We start from the raw sequence: 27,469 nt of genomic DNA, 5'->3' as shown, positions 1-27,469 counted from the left end.
AGGGCTACACGATAAAGTACTTTATATCTGTTTATTTGCACTATTTGTAACAACAGAGCTCTCAGTACATTCAATGTATAAAAGGAAAGGGGGGACATACTGGCACTTCTATAGGACTGAACATTAATGCAAAAGAAACAAAGAAAAAAAAACACATTATTCCAGGTTAATTTAGTTTTGTGTTTGATACACTGTGACGCTGAACAATCGCTTGCATCTAGAGCAGCAACTAGAGCAGCAATGTGGTAGCAGTAAGCATTCTTCTTGGTTTATTGGAGTCTATGTTTGCAATAGTAATGTATCGCACAGTCATCGCTGTGTTACACGAGCTTGCTGATGATGCTGATGGCTGCGCTCTTGATTTGCGAGTCATTGTGGTTCATGAGTGGCAGCAGCTTGTTGAGGAGCCGGGAGTCGGAGTTGAAGAGAAGCACATACAGGGACTCCTCGTTGTATTCCCACTGCACACACGAGTAGTTCTCGCTCATGCGGCTCTCGTTCAGGTTGCCCACGAAGGCCAGGAGCTGGTATATGATGTCTTTATTCACAAAGGGGTTGAAGAGGTGGAGGAACGCAGGCTCGACCTACACCAACGAGATGGAAGAGTAAAGCAAAACTAACAGACACACACACACAGACACACACACACATATACGCACGCACACACACAAACGTGCACACATATGTACGCACGCACGCACACACACACAGACATGCACACATGCATACGCACACACATGCAAGCAGCACTGTCAGTAACGGGTATAGGGCACCGATTTGATAAGATGGGGTTATTCAATTGATCTAAACTACTGGTGGGTCTAAATACCGCCACTGTTTGAATATTAAAATAGGACCAAACTTTGGATTTCGCTACAAAGCTAAAATACACTTAAGAGACTTGTGACATGTCAATAATTCATGCAGCCTAACTGATTGCCCGAAATCAGTCCTTTAATCATGTTGAACTGTGTTACATGCATGAAATACAAGCAGGAGAGATTACATATGCAGAAAGGGTTCACTAAGAGAGGGTCAACACCCGCAGTCACCTGGTAGATTATCTGCAAAACAATTTACAAAAGAAAAAAAGACACAAAACTAACCTTGGAGTTCAGCAAAACATAAGCGAGGCCTCGGTTTGTAGACAGACTGAATAGGATTCTTGTAATAATCATCTAAAAACAAAAGGTGTCTTCACTTATAAACGTTTCCCCATAGCAAAAGGGAAGCACTGCAATAAATAATGAGGTATGCTAAAGCATATAAATAAACATGGCAAACCACTATGTTAAATGCATAATATAACCAATGGAATAGCACTGGAAATCAGCAAAAAAATACCATGCAATGATACTATTACTATTAAAAACAGGGCTATTAGAAGAAACAGAAACCTTACATAAATTGTAACAAGCGATGTGTGGTAATGCATCGATTTCACTGAGGAGACTGCCTTGTAACCCGCATCTCCTCATCTCTATTACTGGCACCTACCGAGACCCTGCCAGTGTAGCGCGCTGTCTGCAGGATGCGCAGGTACTCCGGAATGCCCTTCAGGATCTCGGGATGGTTCCCGCTGCAGAGCGCCAGTGTGCTGATCAGCCCGAGGCCAGCTATCTGCTGCTCCAGGCACACACTCTGGGCTGTGAAATAAATGATCCGTGGGATGCACTTCTAGAAAAACACACAGAAAGAAAGCAAGGGAAAGCCATCTTTACACAGAGGCAGCCTTATTTCCAGAGCTTGGCTGCACCAGCTATGAAACTTTAGTCTTTACTAACGTTGCTTTTACACATTATCTGAGGAGAGGCTGTTCATTTTTAAGCTGGTGGTTTACCATGGGGGGTGGTTACAATATTGGGTTTGTCAATTTCAACAAGCCTTGCTTTCTCTATTGCTGTGCAGTACCTGCATCTCTTTTTGGTTGCTGAAGTTTCCTGCCAAGCTGTTGAGAACCTGGAAGCAGTTTGTTGTAACCACCATGTCTTCATCCTCCAGCAATGCAGCAATGATGCCAATCTGAGCGGGCATCAATGCCACTTCCTGAATGGAGAAAAGAGGAACAGTCAACTGCAGCGTTGTCATTCTTATTCTTAACCCTGCGTTGCACGTAGTGAGTTCCGAACATTCAAAAATATAAACTTGACAAAAGCACATAGTCTATAAATAGTGCACAACAGTACCAGCATGAAAATTAAGAAATTTGTTACACTGAACATGAGGCTGGGATCATGGGAGTGAGGCTGGAACCATGAGAGTGAGGCTAGGATCCTGGGAGTGAGGCTGGGACCATGAGAGTGAGGCTGGGATGAAGGATTGAGGCTGGGACCCTGGGAGTAAGGCTGGGATGAAGGAGTGAGGCTGGGACCCTGGGAGTGAGGCTGGGATCATGAGAGTGAGACTAGGACCCTGGGAGTGAGGCTGGGACCATGAGAGTGAGGCTGGGATCATGGGAGTTAGGTTGGGACCCTGGGAGTGAGGCTGGGACCCTGGGAGTGAGGCTGGGACCCTGGGAGTGAGGCTGGGATCCTGGGAGTGAGGATGGGATCCTGGGAGTGAGGATGGGATCATGGGAGTGAGGCTGGGACCCTAGGAGTGAGGCTAGGACCCTGGGAGTTTGGCTGGGACCCTGGGAGTGAGGTTGTGACCCTGGGAGTGAGGCTGGGACCCTGGCAGTGAGGCTGGGATCATGAGAGTGAGGCTGGGATCATGGGAGTGAGGCTGGGATCATGGGAGTTAGGCTAGGACCCTGGGAGTGAGGCTGGGACATTGAGAGTGAGGCTCACCAGCAGCACAGGAAGCGATACCATACCAGGAAGCAGAGATTTAAATGCTAAATCTACAGTATAGTGTAAAACGAACCAACGTAAGCGTTGGTTTCTTTTTAAAGCTGTGAACAGGTTCCCGGTTTTAACAGGAGGCACACCTGCAGCCTCACCCTGTGATCAGACAGCTCCAGATACTGAAGAATCTCACACAGGAGAGCTGCCCTGCTGAATGTGCTGTTCTTGTTCTCCAGCTGCTCAAACAGCCTGCTTAATTGTTCAGGATTGTGAGTTTTCTTCAGCTTCTTCACTTTACCAGCGCACTCTAATACATGTGAAAAAACAAACAAACACAATATATCCCCATACTCTACTCTATTTGAGAGAGTTAGATATGTTTGAAATACACATACAATATATTAAGAGAACAAAAAATATGTTCAGTATAGATTGTAGTACTGTATTAACTGTACTGTCACACCTGCACAGACAGTGATTGAACAATAATCATGATCCCACAGAAAGATGCCACAACCTAAGGTCGATTTCCCATTAATTCTCTTCAGGAGTCTTTAACGTCACTTTTTTTTTTAGAAGATTCAATGCTGATCTATTTTTTCTGCAGGAAGAAATGATTGTTTCTCCAAGCACACAGAAACGACAATCAGGGCAGGGTGTTGACGTTTTAACAACACGTGTTCTGATGAGTCTCATTGGCGCCCCCTTAAAAACTGCGTCCTCACTCGGTGTGTGTGGTCCGAAGTGCTGAGAAACACAATTATATGCGGTTGCTAGTAAACAGTCCACAGTCTATGAGAACCAGTGAGGCTGTACGCTGCACGACATGCAGCTTAAGGTATTTGGACATGAATATAATCTGTATAAATTACATTTTCCAGCAGAAAGACTTTGTAAGCGCCAAATGTATTGTAGTTTTCCGGTCGTCAAATCGCACCCGGATTATTATTTGTTGTGAGCACAAAGTTAAAGTGTATCGCATTGTTTAAAAACAGAGCAGTACCTTTCAGCTGGCCTCCTCCGGACGTAAAGGCGTTATACAATAAATAGGCGGCTCCTGCACCGACCAGCACGCCTAACGCGTTTTTGCGCATATTTTGGCCAAACGTTTCTGCCATTGACCGCGACTGAACAGCTCTCCGAGTTTGACGAGTGGAGCTGAACCCCTGCGCGCTCAGTGAGTGGAGTTTCAAATGAAAACAGGACGTGCAAAAGAAAGGAGTGCGCTCTGAATTCCAGTTCCACTCGAGAGTACTGACTGCGAGCCACTGGGTGGCAACGTGCGTGAAAATCTTCACGCCACCTTCGTATCTAATGGCTGTAACTAAGCAGCCCACCTTGCTGATCATTAGAATGCTTTCGGCTTGCTCTGTTCTGGCTGGTGCTGGTTTCATGTTCCGTTTGATGTTAACAGCAGTTGAGTGGATGCAGTGGCAGCGCCACGGGTGTTCGTGGTTTTGCGAGCAAACAACAGTCCACAACCCCCGCCCTGTGCTGCACTTTGTGTGGGCTTCAGGAATCTTCGTGAATCCAGCGTTTTGAATAGCTAATATCTTAAAAGCTAAAAAGCAACACAAACGTTTGTTTCAACAGCACAAACCGGCACAAACGAATGATATATAATTTTGTGCTGTTTGTAGGGTGGGCAACTTCACGGAGCTGAACCCCAAGGGCTTTCCCGTCTGGATGCGTAAATTAAGCATGAATCATACATTCTGTTCTGCAGAGTGACGCCTCTGGGGTAGGACTCGTTAAATGTCACGAGCCGAACACCAGGGCATAAAACATAACGAAAAGATGTGTTACAGAGGGAGTCGGATTGATAAAAAAAAATAATAATAATAATTAAAAAAGCAAAAGAAAATACACCCGTGCGCTGAATGAAAATGGCTCACATTGAAGCCTAGCGTGTTCTCAGAAATAAAAATAACCTCAAGTACCCCTATGTAAAATAGTTTTGCAAAGCTAGCATTAGCATTATTATTATTATTATTATTATTAGCTATCTTTAAACATGTAGCCACTATAATACCGCTGGCCTGCACTCGATCGTATTGCGGGTCACAGTGTAGGGTTCTGTTGCACAATAAGCGATGCAGTTGCATTGGGAGCGGTCTTCAAAGGTGCCAGTGCGGTGCGCATGAAGGCCGTTTTCCCAGCGTCCTTGTTAAACGCCATCTCCTGTTTAACAAAACAGCAGCACACACAAAGCAAATCAATGCGCCGCATCTGCGTCTTTAATGGTAATTCAATACAATTCTCAGCAGTGTGACAGTGCCATCTGTTACTGTATGGTGCAGGCACCGGGCTCTTTCTTACTGAGTGTTACTGCAGGGTCAATAATGTGTCAATTTAGATGGAAAAAAAAAATATATATATAATTGCCAGTTCTATATATTTAAAATGTATTCTAAACACAGCAATCAGTCTTTATTTCTTATATACGCCTTTCCTGAAGAAATGCCTCAAATCGCTTTCCAGATAAACAACAACAAATTAATAGTATGCAAAATGATTCTGAGAAACAGCAAAAAGATAACATGATGATAGACTACTGAATAAATGGACATACAGCCAAATGATTAATATGATATATATAGGATACATTGAAAGGGTATTTGCATGTATACGTACATATTTAAATATATATATATATATATATATATATATATCAGATTATATATATATATATATAGATATAATTTTATATATATAAATTTAAAATTTAAAATAGGTCTAATCTTATAATTTTATATAATGTGGCAGTGTCACAAAGACGGCCGGAGTGGGTAACATCAGACCAGAGCCAGGAAACAGGAAACAAGAACAGAGAGAGAGATGGAGTTTGGTGGAGCTGAGCGTATGCTTTCGCTCAGCATTTAATAAATAAACAGAACAGAAAATAAACGGTTGTAACAAACAAAAATACAAGGACACGGCACATTCGCCAAAACAAAAGAGACAAACAAAACGGACTAACACTAAACAAAACACGGTGAGCAGATATTTTAACTACCGATTATTATTACGATTACTTCCTCCGTCTCTAATCCCGTTCTCCACTCACCGAACACACAACCCCGAGTGAGTGAAAACATGCTGCTTTTATGCAGCTGTACCGAGACTCGACCGCTAATCAATCATTCAATTGGAGTCTCGGTACAACTGCACATGAATTAATAAAGTGCAATTTACCATGCTCATATATTTCATTTTATTGTGCAATCCTCGTGCCTAAATATAAATATACATTTTAAACACTCGTGTTACACAGACCCGTTTATATCCCGAGAACCAATGACTATACACCAACATTAAACACACAACACGTAACATATAACAGAAAATACACACAGGGGCGGGCACTTCGTCACAGGCAGACATGCTAAAATACTCAAATATGCATTTCATAATAGTGGAGCCAAAAACTAAATATAATCATCAAATACAACATTTGTGTTTTTGTGTCAAATACTTGTTCATGTGGTTTTAGAAGAGACTGAGAATGAAAAGAAAACAGCAGTTTGAGTGTGTGTGGCATTGTTCAAACTTTATATTTACAATAGGTTCTTTATATTTACAATCGGTTCTTTATATTTACAATCTTTTTTTTTATATTTAGAATCTGTATTAGTAAGTTTGGAATTCTGAACAAAAAAATAAATAAAAATAAGACATATATCCCACAATTTCAGATTCACATTATGTTGCTTAATATTACCAAGAAAAAACTGTTTTCTGGCAAATGAGCAAGATGTGGTGGAAACACTGTATCGGGGAGGTGATCGGGAGCAAGGTGAGGTTATCTAAAGACACGTTATCGTGTTCTTTTCCCAGGACACACTCATTTGATGGTTTATAAATGATACTGAAGCTGTTTAACAGAGTGATTTGATGGGCCCAAGAGAGCAACTCCATCAGGAATGACATGTTGTGACAATAATAAGGGTCATATTTCAGCACTTGGGTCCTGAGATCACAAGCACCAATTACTATGCTGGAGTCATGTAATCCCCAGTGATACGAGGGTCAATTACAAAGTCTCACAATACTGTATAGCATAAACATATTTAATCAAACACAAGAGCTCCGAATCTATAATTGAGTTGTGATGATCTTATTTCAACACAAGGGGGCAGGAAAGCTCTCCTCACTGCCTCCTGCATGGAGCTGCTAGATGAAAAGGAGCATCTGAAACAGCATTCAAAACATCAAATAGGAACAAAAATATCTATGTGTCAGTCACATGGAGTATGGTAATCAGAGCCGTTTTTGCATTTAAATACTCAAGATATTAAAGGTTCATTGGCTCTTATTCACAAACCTTTAAGCACTGCACAGGGATCAGTATTAGGAGTAGCACAGGGATCAGCAGCACAGTGATCAGTATTAGGAGTAGCACAGGGATCAGTATTAGGAGTAGGACAGGGATCTGTAGCACAGGGATCAGTATTAGTTGTAGCACAAGGATCAGTAGCACAGGAAACAGTATTAGGAGTAGCACAGGGATCATTAGCACAGGGATCAGTAGCACAGGGATCAGCAGCACAGTGATCAGTATTAGGAGTAGCACAGGGATCAGCAGCACAGTGATCAGTATTAGGAGTAGCACAGGGATCAGTATTAGGAGTCGGACAGGGATCTGTAGCACAGGGATCAGTATTAGTTGTAGCACAAGGATCAGTAGCACAGGAAACAGTATTAGGAGTAGCACAGGGATCATTAGCACAGGGATCAGTAGCACAGGGATCAGTAGCACAGGGATCAGTATTAGGAGTACCACTGCATCAGGGAATGTTTGTAAATTCCTTATTTTATATTTTAAAAAGGTTTAAAAGAATATTCTCATTTTCCAAAGGGCTGTTTAACGTGAGAGATCACCCTTCAAGAAATAGTCCTTAAAATGTTTTTACTTAGAACAATCCTTAACGTCTTGTGAATAGGACCAAATAACCCTGTACAAAACCTCAAATGAATAAGTTCAGCCTGAACTCCAGTTATTCCCACACTGTAAAAAGCTTCAGCTGTCCTTCAAAAGTTTCACAAGGGTTGGATCCGTCACTGACGTCCCAGCAAAGGCAGGATGGTGCCGAGGCTGGTGAGCTGTGTTCCAGCAGGGTTCTCAGCCCTCACTTGCCTAAACCTTCTTCAGGGAGCTGCTGGAGGTCATTATACACTGAGGATTTATCACCTTTGACCTGCTTCATTTTAATTTTCTCCACAAAGTTACATGCATTGTGTAACCTGCCACACTGGTCCTCATACTGGAGCTGTTAGAGACTGCCGGATTGGAGGCAGCTAATTTAATCAGTGTTAGATGCATATACAGATGCCTTTTAGATGCAAATGAGGCTCTGTGTTGCACAGGCTAACTGGGCATGTGACTCTCTCTCCTCTCTCCTCTCTCCTCTCTCTCTCCTCTCTCCTCTCTCCTCTCTCCTCTCTCTCTCTCCTCTCTCCTCTCTCTCCTCTCTCCTCTCTCCTCTCTCCTCTCTCCAGTGTATTTTCATCTTTCATTTTCATCTATAAGTATTTGGAAGTGTCAGGAAGGACCTGATTTTAATGATTTATCCATCAGCGAGATATAAATCACTTGAACATACCCTACAGGCTTTAGTTTTGTGTAGTGTACATGTGATGTTGTTTTGAATTGGTATAAAAAATACAAACAAAATTCCTTTAAAAAAAAAAAAAAAAAAAAAAGAAATCAGCCAGCAACTAAAAAGTGCTCTGGCTGCTTATCCGCTTCCTAGCAGCTGATCTCAAAACATCGAGTCGGGTCTTAGAGGGTCCCAACGATTCAGCACAAACAACACGGCTAGGTTACCCATCCCATACCCTCTCACCACTCTCTGTGTGCAGAAGTGTCTCCTACCCTCTGTCCTAAATCTGTGTTGGAATAGAGGTTGAAATGCACTCAAGATGCACCACAGTTATGTAATACAGTTCGGTATTTGCCCCATTTGTTGTTAAAATAACCACCACATTGTTACACTACAATACCAGAAAGCAACAACTTTGTTGAGTTTAGAGTAACAGATTTTTCACATCCCGGCGCCTATATATAGACACACACACAAACACACATCATTAAGTTCTCTTGTGTTAATCAATAGGGTTTTAAACCTGCACAGTGCAACAGTGCAACCAGTTAGGAAACAGCCCAGTCTGGCATTCTCACATGATCAAACCACAATCCAATTCCATTCTTGAGGCTGAGATCTTATGAAATAATGTGTCTGTGGCAGTCACTGGAGTGAGCCTGGGAGTGCAGTTGAAAGAGTGGCCCTGAAGATAATCAATCAGGACTTTCAGCATGCTCTCCCAGCCTCTCAGTGGGAAGAAGGCTGATCTGCCCTTAAAAATTACTCTGTGAAGCTGCTGACAACCCTGCTTATCCCCCCTTCACCACTGGGCCTGTGCTGGTTTCCATGGAAACAAGGGTAGAGCTTAAAAAACAAGCTCTACAGGACTACATGTACAATGACGAGTACAGGCACAGAGTGGAGAGCAATCAATCAAATGTCATGATACAAAACTAGAGGCAAGAAACAGCACCCCAGAAATCTTTCACAAGGTGCAAAGCTAGGGGCAAGAAAGCTTAGTTGCAGGTAGGAGCCGTTACATTATTGATATAGTCCTAGTGTGTATTTTATTGCTAGAATTATACTCTTAAAACATATTTCACTCCTCTCTAGATATGTAGCTTTGTCACTGTATTTTAAAGCAGGTCACCTACAAGCTTTTTTAAAAAGACTGCAAATTCACCTGGAGTGTCCTGAGTTATTTTTTATATACCCCATATAAAAACAATGGACACTTACTTACAGTGCATTCCAATGCAGCCCCCTTGCAGTGATGGCAGTCATTGGAATACATCTGGGTTTTAGATAATTCTGATGATCCCCAAACCGTCCCCTATAAGCTAGTCCGAAGGATCTCCCCCCCCCCCCCCCCCCCCTCCATCCCCTGACACATTCCTGCAGCTCTGTGATGGCAGGATCTGAGGATTTGCTTACCCAAGCCATCCCTTCATTCACACTTACAAGCAAATAAGACAATCCTCCTCATTTATCCATAACTTAAAAAACAAAATGACCCGGAACAAGAACACGGCTTGGGCATGAAGGGCTTCAAGCCCTTGGCTGCATTTGTACTTCAGAGTGCATTATCATCTAGAGTTTGTTGATTTTATTGGAGAATGTAGCTGAAGCTGCAGAAACAGCATGCTTGTTCTTCGAGAGAGTCTGTGGTTATAAAGGCAGCGTTGAGAAAAGTCTAAACCAGAGAGGGGCTCAATGTTGAGTGTTATCGCTGACCTGGCCCTGGGGCTGATCTCTACAGTCTGACCCAGTTGCTGTCTGAACTAGCTAATTGAACTGCCTGCAGTCTCCTCTGGTCCTCTGGAGCTGATCGTCTTGAACAAACCCCTCAGCATGTGATACGTTAAGCTGTCTCAGAGCCTTTCTGCTGCTGAGAAGCCCTTTGTCTGCAGAGTGAATAAATTAGGCCCCTCTGGGTCTGCAGAACTGGAAAAGGGGTTTCTTATCAAGCTGGAGCTAAAAGCACAGCACCGTGTAAGGATGGTAAAGCATAGGGAAGCATTGTAAAGCACTGAGAGGTATGGTAAAGCATAGGGAAGCATTGTAAAGCACAGAAAGGTGTGGTAAAGCACAGAGAGGCATTGTAAAGCACAGGGAAGCATTGTAAAGCACAAAGAGTTATGGTATATATATTCGTATGAGCTTAACTTGCAGCCTACAGCAATCAGTATTCCCAGGTGGTCTCCCATTCAAATACTAACCAAGCCCAACATTGCTTTGCTTAAGCATTGCATGGTAAGTTCAATTTGAAGAGCTTTTTGCCGTCAGAGACGTTGCCCAGGGGTCACTACAAGGAAGTAGCTCTTCTTGACCCCCAGAGTTATGGTAAAGCATAAGGAAGCATTATAAAGCACAGAGAGGCATGGGAAAGCACAGGAAGCATTGTAAAGCACAGAGAGGTATGGTAAAGCATATGGGTGCATTGTAAAGCACAGAGAGGCATGGTAAAGCATAGGGAAGCATTGTAAAGCACAGAGAGGTATGGCAAAGCATATGAAAAAACACAAGATGTTCAGAAACCCCACCCACCCACCCCTTACTGACAGTGAAACACACACACACCCCCCACCCAAATTTTGTCTACACAAACGCACACACACATGCACACACAGACACATAAACACACACACACACAAACACATGCAATGAAGCACCCACCCCCTTATTGTAGCTGCAGTGAAATACACACCCACCACACAGACACACAAACACACAAAGACATGCACACACACTTGTGGATTGTTTTAATCGAATGGTGTGATTGAATAAAGTTTCAAACCTCATTTTCTGTTGTATAGCACTGCAGTTTTCTTAGGATGAAAGCAGCTTATGTGCAGTTTGAAAGTACAAAGAGGATTTTGCTGATCTGTGTTACATCAATATATTAATCTGTTCAAGAGTGTTGATGTTAAACCCAAAAATAAACTTCACTTTGATTCTCCAGATTTGTACAATGGGGACATGGCGCACTTAAGGCCTCTAAACGTTCTTGTTGCCAGACCAGGGGATCTCCATGAATCGTTCCAGCTTCTTACCTTTTTATGACGTTGCAATCATTCAAACAAAGTCTTTCAAGTCCCTTTGCAATACGTTGTCACCTGGGCCCAGTCCACATCAGCTGAGACAGGAAAAGGGAAGCATTTTGTCTTGTTTCATAAACATGCATTATGACACAACGTGAAAAACCAGTCAGACACGCTGAGGACTGCAAACAGGCTGCTGAAACCTGGCCTGGCTCAGCTTAGTGTAAGCGAGGAAGGTGACTTTCATTTCCTCTCGGGGGAGTCGAGGGTGAGATGCTGATGGCTGCAGGCAGGGATGGGCTGTTCTTTATTTTTCGACAGCAATCATTAAAACGGCAAGACTCGGAGTCACACACCACAGGAAGAAAAAACAGATTTCAGAACAGACAGATTTCAGCATGACCCTATCAGGCAAGGTCAGCTAGAGCGCTGGAAATCACAACCTTCTGGTTTCAAAGCAAGGGCTGGGCTAAAGGAAGAGCCCCCACTGCCTGCAGGAGTATTACTATAGAGTGTAAGCCTGTTCGTTCCACATCCCTCCCCTTACAGCAGGCTAATATCATACACACAAAAACACTGCATTGTGGTGCAAACCACAAGTTGTATAAACCCAATAGCCTGCCACAAAATGCTAATCAGTCCCATATGGCACAGCAGTTTGAGTCATTAAAGGTTTTACTACGAAATGAATCAGACACACGTGGGCTTGGGACCTCTACCGTTTGTCTAATCAGTCTCAGGTTTCACGGATTGAGCTGCAATTGAAATCTGGGGAGGCTCAAACTGACTTTGGAGTATTATTTCCATCCCAGCAATCCCTCGCCTTCCTTTACAGTTAACGCTTAGAATCTCTTTCATGTGCTTTTCAGTGAAGCTAGCGAGTTTCAGTTGGACAGCAATAATTAGGAACGCTGGAACTAGGGGTGCGGCAGCACCCCCTGGCTTTGTATGACTTCCATCATATACAGGGGTTACAGTTTTTTTCAATGGCTTTCAGCACCCCCACTTTAAAAAGTGTTCCAGTAATACGAAATAAAAAAGAAACTCTAAACATGTCATCTTCAAACAGTGCCACGGTGGTCCACAAACAAGACCCGATATTGTCAACCATCCCACCCAAAGAATGAACCAGTAACCCCATCAACTCCATGCAGGGACTGAGCCACCAGCACTACCTTCTACAGGGCATGGAGTCCACACAGTGCCTCTTATCCAACTGAGCAGACCCTGTTGTGAGATCGGAATCCAGGGTGTGTGGCTTTACCCAGAACATTTTAAATGAGGTAAGAGGCTGACCCAGAACATTGTAAATGCGGTAAGAGGCTGATAGTACATTGACTACGTGTCTTCATGAGTGGCATGCATGACCCACCATCGCAAGGGGTATTGGTTTTGTCATAGCAGGAATTATGATAAAACACAGAATATAAGTGGATCAGAAAAAAAACAAAACAAAAAAAAAAAAAAAACATGTAGCTGACACTGATGAAGGCACAAGCCAGAACTGTGTATTTGACGTGGGTGTCTCTGTTTTACAAGTTGTTACTTATGTTGAAAAAAATAAGAATCCGATCCCTATAGTGAGTGTGGCCTGAGCTTCCCTGTGTCGGAGTCCTCTCATACCTTTGCACCGCCATCTCGGTTTACATTGCATTGCCATATAACGTGTATCAGATAGGGTGCACCCATTCAACGAGTTCAGTTCATGCAGAACACCTTCAAACAAGGACTCCCAGCCTGTTTCTGCTATAATTGGTCTATTATCCGACTTGGGGCGGGTCAGCATTTCTGTATGGGCAGGTCGCTATCAATCAAGCGCGGCTGCCCCTCCCCCTTCGTCCACAATTCAGTACTACAATGACTGTCAGTGTGAGAGAGTGCGTAGCCGGAACGATGATTGCAGTTGCATGTATGCAGTTCTCTTTTTAACAATAGATGCTGCTGATACATAACAAACGGATGTAGCGGAAAAAAAATGAAACACGGTTTCAAATTGCTAGCTACCAGGCAGCCAACAGCAACCCCAGCATGCTATTCTACCCAGTCTCAGAGAGTGTCATATTTATGAAGTATGCTGTCTATTTAACGTTATTCGGCTCTGCCAAGGCGATATCTGTTTTAAATCTGAGCGGTCGAGTTTTTTAATGAAGCATTAGGACTTTACTCGTGGTAATCATTTTAAATTAAAAGGGCTTGCAGTGAGAAGGAATGGCGACTAATCAAAATGACTGCTGTGTCAAGGTATCTTTGAGGTAAGTGGCATATAATATAGTAATAACTGCGTCTGCCTTAGAACAGAGTGCCTTTTTAGATTTTGAAAAAGGGAGAATCGTGTGTTGTTGAAGTTTATATCACACCTAACAGGCATATGTATATAAGCAGGATATCGGACGATCTGTGCAACCGCGAGGATGGTGAAATGCTCGCTTATATTCTGTTGATGTATGTCACCAAATCATGTGTAGTGACCGGTCTTTATTTTAGTACAGCGTTTATCACACCGTTACAAGGCTTGCATCGGAGTCAGGTACAGTAAAGGCGTGATTCTGTAGATGCACCCAGGGTTTGACAGCACCCTTTGCTAGGTGGTGATCCAGCATTGTGATATTCTCTAGTTTAAATATCTACATGACTCTCAATGTGGTAACAGAGAGCAATAGTTATACGTAGGGTACATCTTTTTCTGCAGAACAGGTGCACAGTAGATTAGAAGAAGCCATGCTACAGTCTGGACAATGATTCTCCCCTGCATTGACTGAGTTACACCCCGAAATGGTACTATACTGGAATAATTGTTGTGCAATAAATATATTATTGCTTTGCGGGTAGTTCCACGAAGAGGGTGTGTTAACTGCTTTTACTGTACTGTTCACCATTTGTTTAAAGTCTAAAAGCGTTGTGGCAAGAGACAGGCGTTGCAGTATTTATTTCACACAAAGGGCTCCCTGCTGTCAAAAACCACAGTAATCCTCTTTTGTTTCTGTGTCAACTACATGTGATTAAATGCATATTTAAATAAACACATGAACACACAGGAACAAAGGTATTGCTGTTTGACCTTCACAAGAAAGGTAGGGTCTGGTTTGAGTGTGGATGCTGTATATCACTTACAATAACCAAGGTCAGGCATGATGTGTCAGATTGTTATTTCATGAGATTGACACACTGACTTGCATTATAGTTGCAGTTTTGTATTTTGAGTGGCAATTTTCAAAATACACACACAATCATTACCACTGCTGAAGTGTGTGTGTGTGTGTGTGTGTGTGTGTGTGTACGTACAATTAAAACAGCTTATTTTCTTTTGTTTTGCCAATACCCAACATCAGATTAGGATGGAGATTTGTCAAGCCTGTTTGTTTCCGTGGGAAACTGGGCTGTTGCGGTCTTGCCTGTCATTAGACCATGTTCTTGTAATTACTTAATTTCCTTAAGCTAGACCCTACCCTTCACTCTGTGTGATCTCAGATGAACTGTTTAATTACATATCATCTCAATACTTTTAATTTACGATGGTGCAGCAAGAATTTTTTTTATGTGTGTTGGTTATTGTGCGCAGTGGGGACCCTTCTTAAGGAAATGTTTGAGAGGTAAATGTCTGGCCAGTGATTAAACGACCCCCACTTACCCACCTGGTATCCCTTTAGAACTTTGACTAATGCAGAAGTGAAGATTCTAGAATATTGACCACTGAAGAGTCACTATTGGACGGACTGCGTCGAGTTTGCTGGCAAATACACACAGGTCTGCAGCAGGACTGAACAAGGGCAAGTTAACCTGGTGCCAGTGTAATAGAATATATAGACCCTACAATAACAACACATTCTTGTAACATATCTACTGTGTCCCGGATTGCAGTGGGAGAGCAGCTCATGATGTTTCACAATAAAAGACAAGGGAAGCTCCTGAATGCTCTGCCAGACCCAGTTTACCTGACAGTGATGTGCGTTCCAGAAGAGCTGCAGTAAAGCAGGCTGCACATAAATTAGCTATTGGATTTTAAGATGAATAACTGCACGCACTGTCCTTGTAAGATAGTGGGATTGTGTGTTTCTGTCCAAACACCTTGTCTGAAACTGTTGTCTAGTTTCTAAGAACAGCAAACCCATCAGAAAAGCAAAAGGTTCTGTAATCTGATGCTTTGTGTTTGGAACCCTTAGTTATGGTTCTGTGGATTAAAAGCCTCAGTGGATCCCGTGCAGATTCACAGTCAAGACCTCTTTCAGAGCCCTGTCTATTTCAGTGCACTCTAGGAGGGAAGTAGTGGCAAGTTACGAAAGAGATGACACACGCAGATGGAAGTACGGAAATGCAAAAGCAAGCAATTGAGAAGAAACGGGCAGATAAACCTTAAGACATCGTTAATAGCAATGCTGCAGTCCATGATTATTTTCCTGCATCGTCAGAAAGCCGTGGATTTCGTTTTGGAGCTCTGGCCCCTATCTTTATTATTGTTCTTGTTATATAGGAAGCTGTGTCGATGGCGTGGCACTGAGAGTCTGCAGGAAGTGGAACAGCAGGCAGGATGTTGAAACAGCACTGCAGTCTGAAACTCGGTCACTTGGACCTCCACTTTCATTTGGCTTTGTAAACACCACATATGAAGAAATGATTTGCTTTATCGGGCCAATTAGTTTGTTTCATGCTACTAATGGTGCAGGCATCCCTTAAGTGCGGTCACATGGGTGGCATGTATTTATGTAGGTCACAAAGTGAACCCACTAAATGCTGGGGAAACAATTAAATAACAAAACACAGGCCTGGCAGGGTGCTGAGGATCCATTACCAACAGGCTGCTGGGTCCTGTTTTGTTGGGCATCGTTTTTAGAACAGTGTCCAGGACTTTAAACACTCCTGATAAGGGTTAAATGTACACATCTTGCTGGTTTTGCATAGGTTTGTAAGTAAGGTTTGAGATTAGAGGAGGAGGTGTACATAGGCTTGTAAGTAAGGTTGGAGATTACAGGAGGGGGGTACATAGGTTTGTAAAGCCAGAGACAGACAGGCGTGGTGCGGCACCGCTATTCTGCACTCGGGCACACAGGAGAGGTATGCACTGTGTGGTACAGTAGTTGTCAGTACCACACTGCAGGCCAGGGTTGCTCAATTCCATTCTCTGGCAGGCCATATAAGGCAATGCCCAAACCTTGGGGGGCCACAGGGCTCTGAAGATGCGAGTACTGGTGGGGGGGTTGGTTAAATGGTCATGAAAATCTGACTATCCAATCATACTGTACATACAGTAATAGAACACTGCAACACTACACTTGCACCAATCAACTAATACATGCCAAAAATAAGTACTGACAATGATATACAATCAACTAATACATGTCAGAAATAACTACTAACAATGATACAATGTCTGATCACCACTTAATTCTCCTGACAATATTCAAATGACATCTTGCAAACTAATAATTATACAAATCCCATTGCAATGCTATTAAAATAGCATGTTATTATCATTTTATTAAAACTAACATTTTCAGAAAACGACTGCGCAGCAAGCATTCAGGTTAATGAAATAATGAAAGCACGTCAATTTATTGATCGCGTCATTTATGTTGTCTAAGCAGGGCCGGCGCAAGGATTTTTGCAGCCGTGGGCAAATTAAATTTTGCAGCGCTTCCTTCTCAATCTTCTTTTAAATGCATATATATATATATATATATATATATATATATATATATATATATATATATATATATATATAGAGAGAGAGAGAGAGAGAGAGAGAGAGAGAGAGAGAGAGAGAGAGAGAGAGAGAGAGAGAGAGAGAGAGAGAGATCCTTGTCACTCACTCGTTCGTTGCCCCTTTTAAAACAGACCCAGGACACAGAAAATACCGGCAGGGTGTCCAGGAGCACGGGGCAAGGGACCGCACCTGACAATGCCGGACTGGTTCGCTGGGTTGATGGAGGTGGGCACCTCACCTCCTCCTCTCTGGGCGCTGGGAGCGACGGCTCCTCCTCTCTGGGCGCTGGGGCCAGCGGGGCCTGTCCCCACTTTTGGAGCAGCAGCTCCAACTCTGTTGGCTCCCGCTCCGGTAGCCCTAGCACTTGCCTCCACTTCTTATCCTGCTCTTTTTGAGCAGCGGTATTTCGGATGATTCTTGTGAACAATTCCTCTATGCTCTCCATTTCTTTTTGGGTCATAGCACACTGCCACCATATGTGAAAGATCCTCGTCACTCACTCGTTCGTTGCCCCTTTTAAAACAGACCCAGGACACAGAAAATTGAGTTTTCTGGTGCTGACGCACACTTTTTAATAAACACCAAACAAAAACAAAACAAACACCTAGCTCTCTTTTGGAGCACTGACTAAACATCAATAGTTTCCTGACTAATCCACAGGACGGCTAAGCCGTTTACCTGTCTCACACACTACCTTTCTTTGATATGACTGCTCTCTCACACACACAGTCAGGCTCTTTCCTCGGCAGCCCAGAACAAACTGGCTGCCTCTCTTAAATACCCTGCACCTGGCTCCAATTTACAATTAGCACCAGGTGCAGGGGATTATCTTTAAACAATAAAAACAATTAGTCAATTCAAAAACCCTTAGCCCATTCACCCACAATGCATTTTCACATGGTTTTAGCAGGGTGGAATTTTAACCCCCTCCCTGCTATCTTACAATATATAATCAGCACAGGTTACAGACCGTAGTGACATCTCCTGTCAGCTCTACAATGACAATATTTATGATCAATCGATTCTACCACCATGCATGAGCTCAGAGTTATAAATAACAATTGATACAGGAGACGCAGGTCACTTCTAACACATCATATTTTCTTGTACCTTAATTTGCAGAGTATCGCATTGCGTTCCTTAACTGCTATAAAACTGGTATCAAACGTGTAGGTTAGTGATCATGTAAGCGTGCACAGCAAATCCTCCAGTACTTTTTTCTATCGGCAGTTCCTTGACTTAAGAATTAACTTTAAAGAATTAAATAATCTTTACATGTGTTACGAAAACAGCAAGCAGCCCAATACTAAAGTGTTAGAATTGCTGTGAGGGTAATTAAATGAAATCCAACAACACCACGCCCCATTTTAATACGCAAGGAACTTCAATGCGTCATTTGCTTAGCAACAGGCTCAACCACCACGGGTCTATTCCCAGAGGAGACCAGATTTCACACCGGCATGATGCAAAACTTTTGGCCATAGCTGTAATGGCCTCCATATAATCTACTATAAAAACACTGGTTTGTTTTACAACATTTTTTTTCGATCATCTATATGCAGGTGTATGAAATGAACGATCTGAGCTTAACAAAGAAACATACAGTACATTGCTGACAGCAAGTAGCCCACTACTAAAATGTTAGAAAAGATATCCTTTTACAGGCACTTATTTAGTAAAAATAGTAGTGAACTACAGAAATAATAATAAAAAAGGCAGAAAGGATGCTTATCAGGGCGATGTATAAAATACTGACCTGCCTGTCTGCCTGTCCTTGTTGAAATTTGGGATGGGTCAAACACTTCAGGGTGCTTGGACACTTCTGTAGACAACAGTTTCGTTCATGATTTTTCCTGGCAAGCACGTATTGTTAGCGCTTGGATGTGATTGGTTAATCCACTGATGGTACCGCACAGCAGCTAGTAAAAAAACACTGGTTTCGATTTGAGTGGTACTGCTCAGCGTCACCTCGGGACTAGCGGTATTGTCCCGCGCTGATCTGTCCAACAACATATGAAAGAAAAGGGCAATGTTACAGGTGGCAAAATGCCCCGCGTGCCGTGCTGCGCATGTCTGTCCCAGGCTTGAGAAATAAGAACCAGGGGTCACAAGTGGAGATTAGATAAAGGGCCATTCCGAACAGAAAATTGGAGGCACTTTTTTACACAGTGAATCGAGGGAATCTGGAACCAACTCCCCAGTAATGTTGTTGAAGCTGACACCTTGGGATCCTTCAAGAAGCTGCTTGATGAGATTCTGGGATCAATAAGCTACTAACAACCAAACGAGCAAGATGGGCCAAATGGCCTCCTCTCGTTTGTAACCTTTCTTATGTTTTTCTTATGTTAAGTAAGGTTTCAGATGAGTGGAGGAGGGGTAGCTTGTAGGTAAGGCTTGAGCAGTATGGGCGTCGCACTGTAGAGTTTTGCATCTATCCAGTAAACTACTTGTTCAAATTTGATGAAACATGCTGGAGTGTGTGATCCTGATAAAGGTTACTGCTGTACGTACAGCTGACTGTCTCGGGCGTCAGACTGTTCTGGAGAGTTCTTTGAATCAGAGAAGAAAACCACAAAGTGCCGCTCAGCAGCTCTGGAAAACGTAGAGCAGATCATGAGAAGAAAAAGAGACAGGCTGCCCTGTGCAATGCTGTTAAACAATAAATGATAATCTGAAGAAGGAACTCTTTCCTTTTGGTGAACATTTAAAGAGTTAAGTGTATATATTTCAAATCCTTTAGCTTTTAGAAATTATTTCTAGAGAGCAGCCTATGGCTTGTGTTCTGGTTGTGACCAATTAATTGGCATAGGACGTGCTGCAGATGACAATAAAGAAGGGATTGTGCTTTCATAGGGGCAGAGAGGGGAGGAAGTACTCCCTCTGTTTCGATGTCAAAGGCCACTTCGAAAATAAACATGAATTGTGAAAGGCCCAACAAGGCGAGTTCTCTTTGTTTCTGTATTATTAACAGCATTGTGGATTAAAGAGACAGTGTGGAAGGACAAGGAGTCTGCAGCTGCGTCTATGGAATAGGACCTCTGTCTTCAAATAGCCTGCGCACAAACCACTGCTGCTTTAAAACACGTGCAACAAACGAGAACTTATATAATGAACTTTCCCTTAATAAAGCACACTCATAAACAATGTCAGGATGGTTTATTATTTCAGACAGAGCAGCAGGTCAAAGGGTAGCGTCTGTTGATGTGTTTACAGCTAGGGGCTTAAACATTTCAGACTTATGAACCCCCTCCCCGTTCCTGATGTGCGTGAGGCGTGAAGGTCCTGCTGTATTGCTGATAGGAGAGGGGATCGCTTTACTCTCATTTTACAATGTCAGTCAGCATTTTATAGAGCGTCTTTCAGACAGCCGTCACAAAGAGCTGTGTTGCAAGGCTGGGATTTGCCCATCTTCTTATAAAAAAAGGGAGTCTTTATTCTGCGCTGCACATTTATCACATTGCAATATTACTGGGTGATTATAAGAGGCAGGGATCGAAGCAGGATTTACTCCTAGGTGGGTATTATAAGAGGCAGGGATCGAAGCAGGATTTACTCCTAGGTGGGTGATTATAACAGGCAGGGATCGAGGCAGGGTTTATCTTCGTCTAACGCGGCAGCCTAGTAATTTGTTTTGCAAGTGGAGAGATTTCTTTTTTTTAACATGCATTTCTTTTATAATGGAAGCCTATTCACTTTTTTCTGGCGCTGAAGTGAGATAAGAGTCTGAATGAACAGCCCGGCTATTGAAACCGGACAATGTAATAGCCTTGCTTTTCATTCTCAGCCCATGAATCCATTGGACTGGAGTGGGTGTTAATGTGACAGGGATAGCGTCCTGCTTGATAGCATTTCAATCAGCAAAACAACTGGAATAGTGTTTGTCTAACAAGGCAAATCACACCATCACTTGCTGGCAGATGATTATGCACGTAGACCTTATTAATAATAACCAAATGTTAAGAAACTATATACCAATTTTCAGATCAATCTATTTTATAGCACATTGTAGTTGTCCTATTAATGTTACATATAGTGTAGAAAGGTTAAGGGTGTATTTCAATGATCTATTCATGACTAATCTGAATAATACAGCCCTGATATCAGTAAATGTGTTATATCACAGGTCTGCAGAGGACTTGTGTGACTCCTGTCCTCCTGTACTCAGCATTACTGTGACCAGGCTGGGGTTTCACAGCCTCGCCTTGTCGCTGGACAGAATCCCTCAGGGAGCGACTGGCTGGCAGCTGGGTTTCAGGATGAGAGGAGACAGCGAGCCCTTCATTTACTGCTTCGAACTTGAAGAGATGCTTTCTGATGCTTCAGGACTTGCACGGCCGGTGCACGTTTGAGCTGCTCTTCACGTCTGCTTATACAAAGACTGAGGAAATTGTGTTTTTCTGGGTGGCATTCGGGAGGTGTTAGGAGTGAACTGTGTGCAGTTTTATTTTGCAGGGTAAAGAGCTCTTCCCTCTGGATTACATGCTAATGTTAATGGCTTTCTTTGCTACACCGAGCCTGCAGCAAGACCACACCGGGTCCTGATTTTAGAAGATTCAGATAAAACGAGGAGAAGCAATAGATCATGTATAAATATCTACCAGGGCTTACATCAAACAAGCAGCTGCAGAAACTTTCTCTGCGTGCACATTTCACAGTCAGGTTAACTTGCCTGGTTAAATCATTGCTTTTAACTCACAATTAAAGTAATTATTTATATACAGCTAATGTTTTATTTATTTTTTTAAATATAATTCACCTTGCATAGGAGTCTTAATTAGACTGAGAGGGAGCATGTCACCTCCTTTTCCCTGGGGTCCCCCTCCCTTTTCAGTTTCCCAGAAGACGATTTTATATCATAACACGAATAAGGAACAAATCCTTTAACCCAATCTGGAGTTCAGTTTCTGAGAAATGGTTGCACTAATTGGCACCTTCATTACTTAATATCTGTCTTTTTGTGATTCATAAAAAAAAAAAACCTAGTAACTGTGATACAGTACCTGCAGCACACCTGTGCACATGAATCTGAATAACGAGAAGTATTTACAGGGTTTATGAATTGAACTGGTTTTCTTTGTGCCTTAGGGCATGGCAATGAAAGTGCACAAGAATGCTTTTGATAATTGATTGAAGAATATGAAGACACGGGGAGGAATGCATGTGTATACCTTGCCTCAAGCGATCTCTGTTGTCACGCACATCAGCGTTGGGGGCTAAAACTGAATTGCCTTTGTTCCCACTTGCTTAATCCAGCTCTGGGCAAGAGCTGATCAGAATGATGGGATAAAACATGATACAGAATTACAGAAAATGATTAATGAAAATCAGGGAAATGTTCAGAAAAAAAGAATTGCAATTGAATCGAATGACTAGAACCATCTCAAGTGTTTCAACTGGTCTTGAGTAAAGAAAAAGGCTGAGTGGCAGAACTGTGGAGGGTGCACAGTAATGAGGGGGGGCACGGGTTGATTTCAGGCAGCTTAAAATTGTCATTCTCTTTTTTTTAGTTTTTTTGTTTTAATAACAGCAACATGAAGCTTGCTAAGAGATTGCAGTGACTGTTTAAATGTGAAAGTGTTCGCCTGTCATCCTGCATCTGGATTACACTCTGTCTGGTATTTCTGCTGCAGACTGAACCCCGTGCCCCCTCCTCTTTATTCTGAGCTGTCCATAGTCCTGCCAGTCAAGTTCCCCTCTAGGGCTCTGCAATGCCTGACAGCTCTCCACTGAAACACAACAAAGGCAGCTCTCCGCTCTCCACAACAAAGCATGGGCCCTAATCTATAGCACCGCTATACCCACCGCGCCAGGGCTCAGTTTTGCATTTCCAGTGCCTCTCCTCACTGCTTTGGAGACTCGTCGATGCCAGTCGGTGGCCAGAAGGGCTGCCAGTTAGAAATGATTTTCTCACAAGCAGGCTGTTGCTGGTACTGATTGGAAGCAGCTTGCAGAGGGAGGGGGGAGAGTACAGGCATCACAGCAGCATGCCGTTCTCATTCTCCTGTAGAAGCTAACCTTAATGTTTCCACAAACAGTTCTCACCAGTGGTCTTTCAGCGACTGGCTCTTAAATAACAGCCATGAACAAAAGGTTCCTGGTTCTGGCCTTCTGTGTTTGCTGCCGAGCGCTGAAAGGACAGCGCGTTTACTTCCTTGTAGTCAATGGAACACCATTTTAGCAAGGAACCCCAAAGCACTTTGCAATACGCTCAGTGTACAGTTAACAAAGCAGAGTCCTGGTGAAAGTGACATCAGTGTCATTGCTGAAGTTTGTGAGCGGCAGTTCCAGACGGGCGACCTCGAGCTGGTCTGGGCTATCAACATGCGTCAGCCAGCAGCACCTAAATACAGTATAAATAGGTTGTCCAATAGCAGCTGTGCTGTATGATTAAGCACAGTATTCCACTCAGTGCACAACAGTATCCTTGCTATGCTGACCATGCAGCAGTATAACTGGTTCAGCAGTATGAAGAAGGAGAGCACTGCATTATCTACATCACTTTGAAGAGGCAGTGACTTCCTGATTTATTAGGTACTGGTCAGTTTGTCAGAGGCCGATGCGGTGCTTGATTGATGCACTGTGTAATCTGGTGGAGAGTGGATTGAAGGAAGCGGCTACTGTCGACCTCTGCTCAGTATCTTAAGTCTGCTGCAGAGCTGGAGCCTGGCAGATTGAGTAACAGGCATTTACAAGCAGCCTGACCTCCTCAACTCGCTGCCTAATGGTGCTCAATTGCCAGATTCCTTTGATTGCTGTTGAATTCACTGGAGATTATAAGGTTAATCAGGAGCTAATGCAGACTTGCGGTCCTGTCTGTTTGTATTCTGAGAGCAGGGCTGCAGGATCGATGAGAAAGAAGGTCTCTGGCCAACATAAGGAAGGCAGAATGTGTTTCTGCTGATTGACCCGCTGTATAAAACAATCCAGGCTGGGTAAACAGTCCATCTCTTCTTGCCTTGTACATTTGGTACATTGTAGGTAGACTCTCAAAGCTCTTTACTTCAGATTGTTGCTATTGCCACAATAATGTGGTAGGCTTAGGGCACGTGCTCTAACATACTTTGCCTTAGTGCTATTAATCCTACGTAATGAATGCCTTGCACGAGGGGGGGTGGGGTGGGGGGTTGTGAGGCAGTGCCAGTGCCAGTGCTTCTGAGTTAGATTTTTCCAGTGAACAAAATGAACAAAACAGTTTTATAGCTAATCTCTTAAACAAGACCAATCTTATGGGTAGTGAGTTTAATTCAGTGGGTTGTTTCAGCCTGTGCGCAGCCTCCAATGCGATTGCCTTAAGTCTATGTCTAAAAGGCTTCGCCACCTCAGACTAATAAATGCATGAACCATTTTTTGATTTATTCAGCTGTGAAGTCATGGAGTCCCGACAATAGGGCAATAACTAGGAGATCAGAAACGTTACGCCTGGGGAAAACCAAACAAAACCCTCTTGCTGCGTGCAGCGCGCTGCTGTGTTTGCTAGAGTGGGTTCCTATAAAATCCCTTTTTTTCTGAAAAGGAGGAAGCCCTATCTAGTCTGAACTCAGTGAAGCAACAAAGACATATTTATCAGAAGGCCCATAACCTCGCAGTTCCTGTGTTTATAGAATCTGTGAGGCAAAGGAAATGGTCAGAGAGTCTGGCTCTGTTTACTTCTCACTCAAAAGAAACAGAAAAAGGAAAGCTTTGTGTTGGGTCCCTTTTAACCTCGTACCAGTTCATTGTGGTTTTAACCCATTTGTAGCATGCAGCACTGTTTTACAAATCCTGGAAAGTCTAGGTGAAGTTTTGGCTACAGAATGCGCATTTACATTGCAGTATCATTGTATAGCTAGTTCAGTCTTTTGTAATTGGTTTACATTTTCTGTTAAGCGAAAAAGCAAGTTTCACTTTTTTGTCAGTTTAGTACTGCATGCAGTGATGGGTTTTCTACTGGAGGATGAAATGTTTTAGGAAGATAAATCCAGATGAGGGTTGGTATTAATTACATGTTATTTCTGATCTATAAAACCGAGAAAGCTCAGCCCCTCTAAAAAAAATATTATATATATATATATATATATATATATATATATATATATATATATATATATATATGTAATGATTTTATGAATATTAGTTTACAAAACATGTGGTATCCTGCTTGCAACTTGTTCAGAATACAGCCACTAGAATTCTGACTAAAACCAGGAAAAGTGAACATATTACCCCTGTTTTGGCCTCTTTACACTGGTCATAGAATTGATTTTAAGATTTTGCTGTTATGGATTAGCACCTAGTTATTTGCAGGAGTTACTGACCCTGTATCTTCCTAACAGCACTCTGGGATGATAGGATGTGGGGCTGCTGGTTATTCCTACAGTCAACAAAAGCAACACGTACCTTTATGAAATGGCTTTGTTATCCTAGTGGGTTGTAATGCAACTTTCAAGTTACTGCTCTTGTATTATGTTTATACTGTTATTGAAATCTGTTATTTAAATGGTCTGACTATGGCAGTTAAGAACATAAGAATATAAGAAAGTTTACAAACAATAGGAGGCCATTCGGCCCATCTTGCTCGTTTGGTTGTTAGTAGCTTATTGATCCCAGAATCTCATCAAGCAGCTTCTTGAAGGATCCCAGGGTGACATGCTGCGCCAGTGTATTGTGGTTTGTTATATAAATGGAATAAATAAATTAATAAATAAATTAATAACTAACCAGTGAGGAACTCTCACAATCAGACCTGCAAGTTGTGTAGTGAGAGCTGTTAGTTGTGCAGTGAGAGCTGCTGGTTGTGCAGTCAGAGCTGCTAGTTGTGCAGTGAGAGCTGCTGGTTGTGCAGTCAGAGCTGCTAGTTGTGCAGTCAGAGCTGCTAGCTGTGCAGTCAGAGCTGCTAGTTGTGCAGTCAGAGCTGCTAGCTGTGCAGTCAGAGCTGCTAGTTGTGCAGTCAGAGCTGCTAGCTGTGCAATCAGAGCTGCTAGTTCTGCAAGCAGGGTTTGTTTCTGTTGCTGTTGATTCCTTGACTGATTCTTTCTACGGAAGATAAAATGACCCTCTTGATGTCAAAAGCTTCGCTGCAGTGCTGGTTCTGTTAATCCAGTGTGGCTTAAATAACCCAGGTTTATGCAAAGCTGAAGCATTTTACATACAGCAGGTGGCACAGAATGCAAATTCACACATTGCAATAGTGCTGCTGTGAATGAGGCTGTTGGGGAAGGGAAAGAGAGGGTCTGTAAGTCTTGTTTATCAGGACCTGTATGTAAAATACCTAGGAAAGAGTTATTGTGATCAAATCGAGTCACTTGAATAAGGATAGATTCGTGCAATACAAGTAATCTGTGGGAGGTCTACTGCTATTGGGTCCTATACCTTTTGTTAGCTCTCCACTGCTTAATCAATCACTTTGTTTTAATGTGTTTTGGGGGCTCATAGGTTTTGGGTTACATTGAACTGATTACTGATTAGAAAAGCAGTGATCCTCGTACGTCTTTTTGCTTATAGGGCTTGGTGTAAAAAAACTAAACAAAAAAACAATGTGACACAAACTGGACAGGATGTAGTGAAATTCAGTCTGGCTTTAGAGTGCCAGTAAAGTGTACAATGAAGAGAGACGTGTTTAATTAGCTGGATGTTAACAGCTTGGACTCCAGCATCTGGGCAGTTTACTGGTACAGTAAATGATGTTTATGTGGAAGGTAGGCAGTGATAAAGGAGGCAGTGATTCCTGAGATCAGAGTCCAGCACTGCGTGAGACCCCCAAGCAATTCGTCTCGACTCCTGGGATCAGAGTCCAGCACTGTGTGAGACCCCTGAGCAAGACGTCTCGACTCCTGGGATCAGAGTCCAGCACTGTGTGAGACCCCTGAGCAAGACGTCTCGACTCCTTGGATCAGAGTCCAGCACTCTGTGAGACCCCCAAGCAATTCGTCTCGACTCCTGGGATCAGAGTCCAGCACTGTGTGAGACCCCTGAGCAAGACGTCTCGACTCCTGGGATCAGAGTCCAGCACTGTGTGAGACCCCCAAGCAAGATGACTCAGCTGTAAAACGGGTCTCAGCTGTGCCATTTCAAATAAAACTAAAGAACTGTCTGACTGCACTCCTCAGCCCTATTGGTCATGAAGAATTGCTTGTGGCTGTTCAAAAAGAATGAGGTGAGCACTGGTACAGGAGGAAGGGGCAGAGGGGTTGGGGGATGTCACTCTCCTCTGAGACGTTAGAAGAATGGAAGGTCAGTTTCTTTCAAGGGCTGCACATAGCTATTTCTGTATTTGCGTTTGAGAGAATAACAAATGGCCTTTTTTTTATTTCGGATCTTTACATTTCTGTGTGAAGTGTGAATCTTGCTTTGCCCAGATTCCGGTTTCTACGGGGGTGCGAA

The 27,469-nt window shown here is 42.9% G+C and overlaps 2 protein-coding genes across 2 annotated transcripts in view; one reads left to right on the top strand and one right to left on the bottom strand.

The window, feature by feature from the left end:
• Window positions 1–15: 15 nt before the first annotated feature.
• On the bottom strand, window positions 16–4,562 carry LOC121300297 (armadillo repeat-containing protein 12-like). Its single transcript, XM_041228811.1, has 6 exons — window positions 3,790–4,562; window positions 2,942–3,093; window positions 1,912–2,046; window positions 1,498–1,677; window positions 1,107–1,178; window positions 16–584 (listed from the first exon to the last, which is right to left on the bottom strand). Exons 1-6 carry the CDS (start codon window positions 4,178–4,180, stop codon window positions 321–323), a joined length of 1,194 nt encoding a protein of 397 aa, XP_041084745.1. The 5' UTR covers window positions 4,181–4,562; the 3' UTR covers window positions 16–320.
• Window positions 4,563–13,287: 8,725 nt separating this feature from the next.
• Window positions 13,288–27,469, top strand: part of LOC121300345 (kinesin-like protein KIF21B) — a 51,418-nt gene continuing 37,236 nt past the window's right edge. Inside the window, exon 1 of the mRNA XM_041228907.1 lies at window positions 13,288–13,664. Within this exon, the coding sequence (XP_041084841.1) occupies window positions 13,621–13,664 (44 nt within the window). The 5' untranslated portion in view covers window positions 13,288–13,620. The remainder of the gene's footprint in view (window positions 13,665–27,469) is intronic.

Source organism: Polyodon spathula, chromosome 25, assembly GCF_017654505.1.
Source record: "Polyodon spathula isolate WHYD16114869_AA chromosome 25, ASM1765450v1, whole genome shotgun sequence".
In the NCBI taxonomy this organism is placed as follows: Eukaryota; Metazoa; Chordata; class Actinopteri; order Acipenseriformes; family Polyodontidae; genus Polyodon; species Polyodon spathula.
The sequence above is the reverse complement of the archived record's forward strand: the minus strand, read 5'-3'. Positions and strand labels throughout refer to the sequence as shown.

Coding starts and splice junctions, on each gene's coding strand:
- LOC121300297 (XM_041228811.1), bottom strand. CDS start 4,180: ATGAAACCAGCACCAGCCAGAACAGAGCAAGCCGAAAGCATTCTAATG. Junction 1,179..1,497: donor GCTACACTGGCAGGGTCTCG/GTAGGTGCCAGT, acceptor TTTTGTTTTTAG/ATGATTATTACAAGAATCCT. Junction 585..1,106: donor ATGTTTTGCTGAACTCCAAG/GTTAGTTTTGTG, acceptor TCGTTGGTGTAG/GTCGAGCCTGCGTTCCTCCA.